Source organism: Gallinula chloropus, assembly GCF_964237585.1.
Source record: "Gallinula chloropus genome assembly, chromosome: 2".
NCBI lineage: Eukaryota > Metazoa > Chordata > Aves > Gruiformes > Rallidae > Gallinula > Gallinula chloropus.
This window is the reverse complement of record NC_140086.1, coordinates 111,423,757-111,435,915: the sequence shown is the minus strand read 5'-3', so window position 1 is coordinate 111,435,915 and position 12,159 is coordinate 111,423,757. Positions and strand designations below refer to the sequence as shown.

Genomic DNA, 12,159 nt, shown 5'->3' with positions numbered 1-12,159 from the left:
GGTCTATTCCCACCTCTGACACAGCTCTATAGGTAAGATCAATGGTCTATACAAAACATTTTGGGTTAGCCATCATCACTGATTAAATGAAATTAAATGTCACATCTGTAAGAACATCCTAGTTCAACAGAACAATGATTTAGATTCTCATTCTCTATATGTTAAGGGACATAAGTAGCTGTTGAGACTGAAGTACAATCATTTTAAATTAGCAGACAAAATAGCTTGGTGTTGCTGAGTTTACAAATAAAGATACAACAGTAACTACACTTCAGTAAATCCACTTCAATATCCAACACAAAATCTCCAAATATTAAGATGAATAAATAATTTATTAGTTAATTTGGTCCTCAAATATTTATTTCCCAGATGCGTGCTGCTTGTTGTTTCTTGGGTGGTGTGGTTTGTTTTTTTTTTGGGGGGGGGGGAGAAGTATTTTCTTTGCGGGGGATTTTGGGGGGTTTTTTGATGTTGGTTTTTTTTTCTTCTACTCAGGGCTTTGGCATAAAATGCCAAATTAAATGACATGACTTATGTAGATCTCCCCCTTACTATTCAGTTGTTGATATAATGAACATTGACATTAACCCAAGCATTTCACTGAGTCCAAGTATCAAAGTGTCAGAAATATTTACTCGGAATGAATTCAAAACCAGGATATACTTGCCATCCAACCACATAGTCAAATTATTATCTTTTGTACACGAAAGAAATTAGTATCACTTTTCATGAGCTTACACTAGGAAATTACCTAGTTCAATGTTCTTTCAGCTACCTGAAGGCACAGCACCCATGTACACACTGGTAAAACAGGTATATTAGTCACCCAAAATAAAATTACTAAAATTACACCAGAAGCCACTGAAAATGTTCTTAGCACTGCAAACAGATATTAACCAAACTTGATAATAATTTACTATTTGCTTAATTCATTACATCTGGACCATTCAATTAAAATGAGCAAATCCACAAAGATCAGGTATCCAAGCTCACAAAGCTGTCTGTTCCACCACACGTTTTCCCTAGTTGTTCTCAGCTGTTCTCAGCTTTCATACCTCAAATGCTTTTGTATTGCATAATTACAGGACTGATACATAAAACTTTCTAGGGAGCATGAAATAATAGTGTTTTCCATCCTTGTATGAAGACAGTATCATTTTTTAATTCAAATGTTGATTACAACACTGCGTAGCACTTCCTCTTGATAAGGAGTGCATTTCTCCCAGTGAAAGAGCCTGTCAATGATTCAAGCATCAGCAGAGGTATCTGATATTTCAGATTATCAGATAATGGCATTTCTGTCAAAGAAATAAGATTTACCAGTATTACTTTCTTTGGGGAATTTTACCCAACCAGTTCCATTTCCACTTAATTCAAATGCACACAGGTTCTTTCAGTCCCTACAGAAAGCCCTCCTATACGATCTGGTGAGCTCATGTGAAGCTGAGGATACAAGATCCACCCCTGCTAAGGAGTATTATTTTCCCTCCTTCAAAAAGGCATTAGCCAATGAAACAAATACCACACGAACATTTATATCACAAGAAGTGGCATAAATCCCTTCCTGCCGTTGTCTTTATACACCAGAAGGTACAATCTGCCACCACTCCTGAGGACCAAATCAAAGTCTGGGGAATCTTCTGACAGGTCACACTCGTGCAACAGCTCTAAAGTGGGAACCACACCCAAGGTGGAGTGGGGAAAAAACAACATCAAATAAAAATCACACTTCTGGTCCTCTAGCGATTTGAACGGAGGGCTGGGTGTTCAGACCTGGCTACTCACAGGTTCAAGGGGAGTAACTCAGTAGACAGCACATTGCAGCTGCAACCCTCCTTCACGGAAAATGTGACAGGCCAAACTGACTGTGGTCCAGCAGACCGCAGATGAGGCGCTTTGTGCCACATTTACACACAAGGAGATTTGAATTGAAACTCCTTCCTCTTGTGATGGCTCTATTGCTCTCAACTTTTACATGCATTTAACACCCTCCCCAAAAATCACCTTGCTGAAGATACAAGTAATTTTACCTGTTAGTTCCATAAACTGGCTGACCAGAAGTAAAGACTGTCCCACGCTGCAGCAAGTAATTGCTACCACAGACCAAAATACAGAAAAGTTGTGCCAGCAATCCTAATATATGCTTCCCAAGCACGGCTAACTGCTTTCAGACATTTTTGAAATACATCTTCTAATAAAACAGGGGCTTTGATGACATTGTAAGTATTCCACTGTTAAAGCTAAGTAAGTCTTAGGGAAACAGAAACATAACACTATTTGAACACCAGTAAAATAGAGAATTTTAATTATATGTAATAGCCAATAAGCTACTTTTAGTGGCTATGAAAAAACTACATTTAGCAGAAACAGCAATAAAAGAAGTTAAATATAACTCCTCCAAAGAACAGCATATTTATTCAAGCCAAAAAAGAGCTAATTTGTATTATGGGTGTAGTTCTCACTGACATTATCTGGGGAAAATGACTATTACAGGAGCGGGTGTGATATATAGCCTTTGAGTCATGCATGATAAACCCTAATGGTTTTGCTTTGAGGTAAAAGTCCTTACTAATCAAGTAATGAATCATTCCCAAAATGTCGAGTTCCTGAGGCCATGTGTGTCAGAAGTGCGACTCTAGAGAGAATACTCAATCATTAATGATCACTTTTGAGATTTTTATCAACCGATTAATAAGCAAGGAAAGGAGTTAAGGGGCTTGAACAAAGAGTTAATGGACCTTTAATGACATTCCATCTGTTTTAGTGAATAGAACATAATGAGTTTTATTTTCCATTGATGACAAACCACCAACAAAGTGCTCCACACATTGCAAGTGTTAAAATAATGCAAAGAACAGTACTTATGCTTTTAAAAAAATTACAAAATTATGTTTACTTTTAAAAAATTGTAATGTCCACACTTAATTCTTATTACACCTTTGTAGTACATTACAGATCAGAAATAAAGTGCCTAGCTTCCTAAATCAGTAGATGGACATGAGGTAAGGAGAAAAATGGCAAAATGTTTTTTTCTTTCTATCGGGTGATGGACCGGTTGGTATCAACTGTAATGGAAGTAAAATTCTGGCTCTTAAGATATCCAGTTCTAGGACAAGATTAAAGAACAAGTCTGAAGACTAAAATGAAGCTATGATCAATTACGTGCATGTGCACATGTACACAAACGTATATCCTTTTGTAAGGGATGAAAGTAAGTTAGAACCTTCCGATTAGGGTGTCTCTGTTTTCCACCTGCTGTATTTTCCACGTTGTCTAGCAGTTAAATGCACATACACACACAGATTTAAAAATGCCTTTGCAGAATATAATTATAATTTACATTCCTTCAGTAGTGGGAAAATTCAGTATCAGGAACTGGACATAACTGGAAGAGCTGTCACCAGTTCAAATTAACTGGACTCCAGAAAACTGAGCAAGAGAGATACCAGATGTGAGTTTCAACCCAGCACACATGCCTGGAGAATGAAAGAGAGAGAGCACCTGCTACTCTTGTCGCAGCACCCAACTGCACAGCAAATGGTTACAACAGATCTGTAGAGAAGGGTGAGGACAAGTCACTGAACAGTTCCACACCAGCTGAGACAGGAGATCGTGAACCATCTCCACCTGGGAGACACATAACTACATTAATGCAGCACTATGAAGAAGGCATATTAGTATATTTTTCTGTTCAGCTTTGACAAAATTTCAGAACTTCCAGAAGACATGATGTTCACATCTAGCTGGTGTTGAACACAAGTGATGCAGATGTGTGACAACATCTCCAGGCATAAAAACCCTGTAAAAAACCTGGGCCAGAACCCCCTGTCTTATAAATTAGCTATGGATCTGTTTCGAAAGCTGATCAGAAGTGTCAGACAAGAGGACAAAATATGCTTACATTTAGATATTTATCAATTGGAATATTGTTTCCATTTGAAATTATGAAATTTCAGAGAGGAAATAATATAATTCAGAGATATAATTCAGAATCAACTGCAATCTCAATTGTGACAATAATTTACACCCAAAACTCATTTTCCCTGGTAGTATCAAATGCTATAAAAATGACAAGCAGCACACACTATTTTAATACTTTAAATACTGCTTGACAAGATTTCAACAGTCTTGCCTGATCACAAACCACAATGAGATACATGATCACCATGCACTAGGCTAAAACTTCGTAACAATTGTCTTGTTAAGTAAGACGTGCTCAAAGGGATTCTAGGTTTCTTTAAGTTCTATCCAAAATTCAGATTAATTACACATTCCACTGGAACCTCAAGAAACATAAATATTTAGTGCACTTCTCATGGCCCCCTAAATTATGTCCAGGGATACAAAAGATTTGCTTTTTCTCCATACACTTAACTTTGAAAGTTTATTGTATCATAGCATTCCCTTTTTGGATGCTTTTCTAAAAAAACATTTAGTTAACACTTTAACATGAGCTGAATGTTCTTTTTGTGTGTGTATTTTAGAGCAAACCTAAAGCTGCAAGTCAGATCCTACATGCTTTAATAATTGTTCTCAAACTATTTCTTCTTTTGAGAAGAATGCTACAAAGTTAGGTTTAGATTTGATTATTTAAATGTCAGTTTTCAAGACTTGAACAGATCGTGTCATGTAGTACCACTACTCAGTGTCACTCTGAAAAGAACATGGGATTGAAGAACAAACATAAGGACAAATGAATACCAGTCCTGTGCACTTAAAACTGGCTAAGCAACAGTTAGTGCCCTAGAAGAACTCTACCCCACGTTTCAGCTTCACCCTTCTTCCTCCTGCTCTAAAAGTATATAACATAAGTGGTCTTCTAAACATGGTTACAGGACTATAGTCTTCTAAACAAGGTTACAATATTAAAGACAGCTTATAACTAGACACAGCTAGCATCATAAAGATAAAATAAGATAAAATCCATACAGGCTGAAATAAGAAATTGAATAATCTGATTTTTATGATACTCATATGGTGCTCAAAGCAGATAGCTTTCCAAAAGCAAAAATAGAGACAACTTATTTAAACAATTCTTTTGAAAAGGGGGCTTCTCAAAAATATAATCCTATCAATTCTAATGTCAAAACAGCTACATGCTTAAAAGATATTTTGGAGAAAGACTTTACACTGTTCATATTTATCTGGCGTGATTATTCCTTCACTGAAAACACATGTACCATCTATTTAATACTTCAGCTATTTGCATTAGATATACTAGTTGAAATAAAGACACAAGATGACACTGAGTTGAAGAAAACAAGGATAGGAAGTACGTCATCAAGCAATTTCATTTCATCCACATAGAGAAACAGTTTTAAATCCTACCACAGCTCTCACTTTCAAAACAATATATGTAGCAGTGGGGTCTCTATGGTAATTATTTCACTATGCTTTTTGTTTTTTGTAATTTTTAAGAAAAGCACCCACATAATTTCGGTTTGGAGGATCTTACAAAATAAACATGCATCTATTTCAACTACCTGATTTTTGTCATATTCTCAGAATTCATCTTTCAATTCAACTGCATAAGAAAACTCCCAAGCACGTCCCAGTGGCTTTTAAGTTTAAAGGCAACAGTTCTAGACAGCAAAAGCCAGCTCAAGAGACTCACTTATGTTTAGTCATGCCATTTCAAGGAGTTAAAGAATCACCATCTATCACAACAATACCTAGTGTTTCTTAAAGTAACAAGAATCCCCCTTTTTCAAACTTAAATAGTCTCATAGTTAACTCATTCACAGTAAAGATTGATAAAGGTAAATCTGACTCACATAGTTATTAATGGAAAGGCAGTTTTCTCCAATTAAGAGAAATATTTTCTTAGAGCAAACAAATATTTTCCCTCAAGACCTTTGTTTCTTAATTGCTATGATATTCAAAAGTGCATAAAGGTTAAGTCTTTTTTCCAGCGAGGAATCTAATTGTGACTAAGACTCACTAACAAGACATGTTAGAAAGTAAAATCTCAAGAGAAAAGCACAACTAACTTCTTAGCAAAGGGGAATGCATCATGAAACAAGGGCTATTCTAAAGCAATGCAGGGCTGAGGCAAGAAAAAGGAAAAAAAACCCAACATTTTATTTCTTGTGTACTTGTGTACCATCCAGAGATGGTTTAGGAATTAATATTGTTTAAATCATTGCTGTTCTGCAGCTATCACACTCTGATAAAACCCCCACAAGGAAGGACATGGTCAGCCTCAGACAATTTTGTTGTGAACATTACACCAGCCAAACCATTCCACCAGTTTACAGTGTACCATAAAATATTTACACAAGCTATGAACTATAAAATATTTTCACATGAACTATAAAATATTTACACTATCAACATCAGTTAGGAAAGAATGATGTGCTGTCAAGCTGGTGTGACCCAGGAGTAAAGATTTTGTGGTCGCAGATTAAATAAAACGATTGCAAATCATCTGGAAAGTTACAGGGAATATTAGGTTAAACAAATTACTGCTTCCTGGTCTCTTGGATGGTAAATGTAACCAGGAAAGCATAGCTTACATGCTTTAAGCTAAGTTTTACCAACACCATAAAGAAAGGTTAGGCTCATAATCAAACTATACTGACCTCTCTGAATGTTCCTTCTAGCAAGGTGTCCAGATGTTGAAGAGGTGCAGGAGTTTTGTCTTTGAATCGTGTCAGCAATCGTCGCTCAATAGCTCGAAACTGTACAGCCCTTTCAGATAACATCTCCCGAAATTTTTCAGCATTCAATCGTAGCTGCAATTTAGGAGTTTTAAAGAATTCAGGTTAAGGGTCATATATATTATACATTCACATGCCAAATGAAATGTGAGACCAATAGTAAATTTTTTGGGAATGTTTATTATTCAAATATGATAAGGTTATTTATACCACTTGCATATTTTACACTCCTTGTGAAGCTTATTAACACTTTTAAGAATTATCATCTGCCACCAAAATCAAAACTAATTGTCAACAGTCACAATGATCAGTGAAGACGCATAAATATTTCCTCAAGAAACCAAATAATAAGAGTGAAATTTCCCCACCAGGATCGCAAGGCTTCTCTTTTGTTTGGTGTGCTATTTGTGACATATACACGCACAGTGTATTGGACTTGATGCTTATTGCAGTGGAGAGTAAATGGTTATCCCTTAAACATGAACAGTAGCACTAAATTCTGCACTGTTTGAATGATCATTTTTTTAGGTTAAATCCTTTTCCTTTTATATGTACTCATAAGCTATAGCAATAAACTTTCCTGAAGTGTTCACAAAACTTTGAACAACATTGTACATCAAATGCTCAGATAATAAGAATTCTTATTTTATCCTTTAATCACTTTACCATCGTTCCCATACATGCCTCTAACACAAAAATCACAAAGTAAAGGTGAGCCTTTCAAAAAGCTGGGTCTCCTCTGTAAAGGATAGGTGTGCATACATTTTATTTTATTAGGTATTTCTACAAACTAGGTGAACTACTGGAGATTTTCCTTGACATCTGCATTACCAAACATGAAAAAATGATTACATATATTTTATACCCAGTCTGGTAAACTTCCTTGTCCAAAGCTGCTTCTATAAGGGCAGTCAGTTTTTTAAAATCCGAATGGACCTTTTATATAATTACTAGAATGATTAAATAAAATTAAAAAAAAGAAAAACCAACCTTAGCCTAAAACTAAGAAGAAATTTTAGAAACAATTTGACAATTTACATGACGTTAGTGAAGGAAGAACCCATGGCTTCTGTATATGCAGTGAGCAGAAGGGCCAATACTAGTGCCATAAATCATACCATTTACAGACTGCACGCTCGCTACTTGCACCCTGCCAATCACAACGGCTGTTAGAGACAAAGCATACTCCGTGTTAAAAACTAAGTGACACCTTTTCTTATATGTTAGGTGTGACTTTCTATTTTCTGAAAGCCAAAAGCCTGCTAATGCTATTGTTATAATCAGATTAATCGCAGGACTAACATACAGTTTTTTAACTAGCAGAACATTACTGATTCACATCCTATGTAAAATACCTCAAAATGTCGATCAATGAGTTCAAAGTATTCCTGCAGGGGAATTGAACCAGAAAAGGTACACGCAAAATCTTTGCAGTTTTGCTTCTTGAAATGTTCTTCAAGTCGAAGCGTGAGCTCTTTAGTTATCAGCCAAAGGTCTTCTAAGTGATCGCTCTGGATCCTGTATCGTTCTTTGAAAATGAGAACAAACACAAGACTAATAAACACACATTTAAGCCACATACATTCACTATACAACATAGTTTAGATGAGACACAAATTTAACTTGCTAACTGTATCCAAAGTCTACATAAGATTGTCATAAGAGATGCACGTTCACCAGTGTTATAGAAATACTTGTGTTTTATTGATGCCGATCCTAAATACTCTCTGTTATCCTAAATTCAGCAGGCAGTTCTGTAGCACAAGATGTTAAGCATTTATTGTTTCAGGGCTACTTAACTTCAGAGTATGGGTTTGTTCACAAAGTACAAAAAGCTCTGAAGAACTACCATAGTCAGGAAACAAGAGAATTACTGGATGATACCAAGTCTTAACAAGAGGCTGTCTGCAATACTCTGCCACGGCATAACCTTACTGAATGTTTCTGAGGGCTGCAGGCAGAATCAGGCTCAATTCACATTGGACCGTGACAGAAGCACAGCATCATAAGCACAGCACAAGTGGTAACAAGCCAATTCCAATCTACTTAAAATATTTAACACCTTTTGGAAACAGTTACTGAGTTCTTTGGTAATATGCTCAATGTAATTTTCATTATATCTCCACTTCCTAAGATATATTCTAGTAGGAAAAGTATTACTCTGACTATCTATAGACAACAGCATTCAATATTGATAGTGCCATTCTTCACTCCACATACAGCTAATAGTAGACAGTCATTTTTATCCATCTATTTTTTAAAAATGGCTTAGGGTAGAAACAAGTGGTAATATGAACTGAAATGAAAAACCAAATCCAGTTAGCCAGTGTTATCTGTCCCAGCAAATTCATTTAATTTATCCCATTTTAGTGTCAAGCTAGTGGGGTAAAATTTTATTTCTGTTGCTTCCAGTCCACATTTGTACAATCCTCTCATCAGACTCAAGAAATCAGAATCAACTAAATGTTGAGTGGAAAACACTGTGAAAAATCATAACAGCATTTTAATTTTAGTTTGTTTTGGTTTCGTTTTTGGGGTGGGGGGATATTGGTTTTATTTTGTTTTCCAGATAAACTCTTTCAAACATCAGTTCCTTATTTATTTTCATTACTCATCTACCAAAACCTTATCCAAAAGGAGAGAATGAAATGCAGCTATGAGCAAAGATATTTACTGGGGTTTGATACAAAACAGTTCTTTTTTTGCCTTTGTTAACAACGTTTGCAGTAAATCAAATTAACCAGAATTCTTTAGAACTTGAATGTACTTATTTAAAATTTTCTCAACATTAGTAATTCAAGATTGTTTGACATTACCACTGGCATCATTCCCAGGATACGTATTTCTCTGAATAGAGAATGACAAATTCTGTTTACAGTGTAACAGGAAAGAAGCAAGTTGTATTTAAAAACATGCCTGTTAAAGAAAAGAACACCATCTGCTAAAGATAACATTCAACCTAATATCCATTTTTTAAACACTCACAGTGTAATGGCTGGACTTAGTTGGATGTATCATCATATTTTTCCTTAAGTGATTTTTCCTTGAAGCAAATTAGCTCAGATGTTTTCAGGCCAAATCAACAGTCATTCCATTTATAATTGACATACCTAATACATTAATGGTTTCAAATGGATAAAACTAATTTCCTCCAAAATGCATATTTAGTTTCCATACATTGTTTGTTGGTCAATACAAACATAATCTAATTTTACGATAGCTTGAGTGCAGAGTGTTGCAGTCATTTGCTTTACATCATGTTCCATCTCTCAAAAAAGGAAAAAATCAGCTTCAGAAACTGTACAAAGCTGAGAATCTTTAGTTGTACTAAGCACACACTTTAAAGAGAAATACAATTAAAACATTAAAGAAATAACTGTGCTTCTGCTTATCCTGTGCTTCTATGAAAGTTCACCAATTTACGTTGGCTTTTTGCTAAAATAAGCTGTTACAGAAAACTACAACAGATTTTTAGAAAACTCTCCAACAGAAAAGCAGGAGACTGTGCAGCACTCATAGATTACAAAGGCTTTTAACACTATAACAGGTTGTTCAACTAGCATAACCTGCATTAAGAATGGTTACCCTGCCTGTAGGTTATCTGAAGGATGCCTAGAAGATTAGGTTTATTTCTCAGCTAGGACACCTGCATCAGCACAAAAAAACCCAAACCAAACCATCAAGAAAAAGAAAAAAACCACAACCAACCCCCCCCCCCCAAAACCCACCACACACACACACACACACACACACACAAAAAACCCCAAACCAAACCAAAACCCACCATCAAACCAGCCACGATTAACAGTCAAGTCTTCTTTATACTTTTTAATTAAAACAGGGGAAAAAAAAACCCTTAAAAAAAGTTTCTTTTTAATAAGTCTTAGCTATCAAAATGAACTTCAGGCTAGGCTTCTTTACAGCAGTCCTCTTGATAGGCTAAACTAACATCTTTGATTACTACACTGTTCAAAAAGGATTAGCTAATACAATCAAAAGGAGATGTGAAAGCAGATGTCATTCTGTGATTCATGCTTGCAGCTTCAGCAGTAAAACCCAACTGAACCCGGAGACTTTCATACAGTTCTTCCCCCCATTCAGAACTTAAGATCCATTTGATAGGAAGTATGGAAAAAGCTATTGGCTTCCATTGTCCAAGATTAACTTCTTTCATGGAAAAACATAAACAAGCATTGATCAGTCCCAATGTACATTTTTCTTTTCTGAAACACCATTAGTTCTAGCCACTATTTAAACACACATACAATTTTCTTATTGAAGAACACTACCACAACAGTAATGTTGCATAAGCACCTTTATAAAGTATAAACTCAGTATTAAAATACATAGCAGAATAAGGACCTGCAAAATAACACGTAATTTCACCTCTATTCCACAGAAGATCTGTCCACTCAAGGACAATCATTTTAGTATCATGAAATTCTACCAAACAATGCTTTTGTAATATGGGTACTGTGTTTATAAAAACATTCTGAATTATGCTTGAGTATCAGAACTTTTACATTTTTTTAAAAATTGCTTTACTTTTGTAACATTTCAAATAAGCAAAGCCCGCCTAAGAAATTCTGTACTCAACCCAATCCAATGCATAAAATGGATGTTGGAAACAGGCTGCTTACATAGAAGGTGGAATCAAACTACTCATTTGTTTTCTAAAGTAAGGATTCCCAGACACAAGAAATGAGTAGTCACACTAAAAGAAACAGACATTTTGAATGTCCTCTGTTAAGTGAATTTCACAAGTAATGCAGTGTGGGAAAGTTTATAGTAAGACTGCACGTGTCATTCCTAGCTAGCGAATAAACAAACCTGAGAGGAAAAGCTTGAGAGTTTGGGGTGGGGGACTTAAAACTTACAGCCTCACTAGCAGCTAAAATACATTCATTACACAGACACAAATTTGTCCCTTACAGAGCATCAGATTAAGCAACTATGCAAAACAAAGACCCAATGAAAGATTTAAATTGTAACCCAGAAAAAAAAATTATTTATAAATCCTTTAAATTCTAATTTTAATTCTAGTTTTCAGAAACTACCATTGCATGTCTAATTAGGTTAAAATATGCAAATAGCTGAATGCATACACAAACCAATGCAAATGTATTTGAAACTTAGAAATGTAGTGATTCTCAGTACAATGAAAGTTACTCTCCAGGTCGTTTCTGGTTTTAAGACATTCAATTACATTAGAAAAGATATGTATTATTATCTCAGAGCTCACAGCTGATGCCACCAATATTTGTACAACCCATGATGAATACTGATTTTTGAAAACCATAAGGCAGATTATTTTTGTGTTAAAAGAACTTCACATCATCAAACTAGATTCTGATTTCTCACCCCAAACACTTTTCAGAAAGCATTCACACAGTGTCCCATTTGAATCCTCTGCAACATGCAGTAGGTATTCTAGTTTTTCAATTTGCTAGTCTGCTATATTAAAGGAGGACTTTGTGCTTTGCTGGCATGGAAAATGCTA

General features: G+C 35.5%; 1 protein-coding gene across 1 annotated transcript in view; it reads right to left on the bottom strand.

Moving 5' to 3' along the window:
• BBS9 (Bardet-Biedl syndrome 9) overlaps positions 1-12,159 on the bottom strand; it is a gene marked incomplete at both ends in the record, with an annotated part of 174,741 nt that overhangs the window by 89,862 nt on the left and 72,720 nt on the right. The window contains 2 exons of the mRNA XM_084260646.1: positions 6,582-6,734; positions 8,015-8,187. Coding sequence (XP_084116772.1) covers positions 6,582-6,734; positions 8,015-8,187 — 326 coding nt within the window. The remainder of the gene's footprint in view (positions 1-6,581; positions 6,735-8,014; positions 8,188-12,159) is intronic.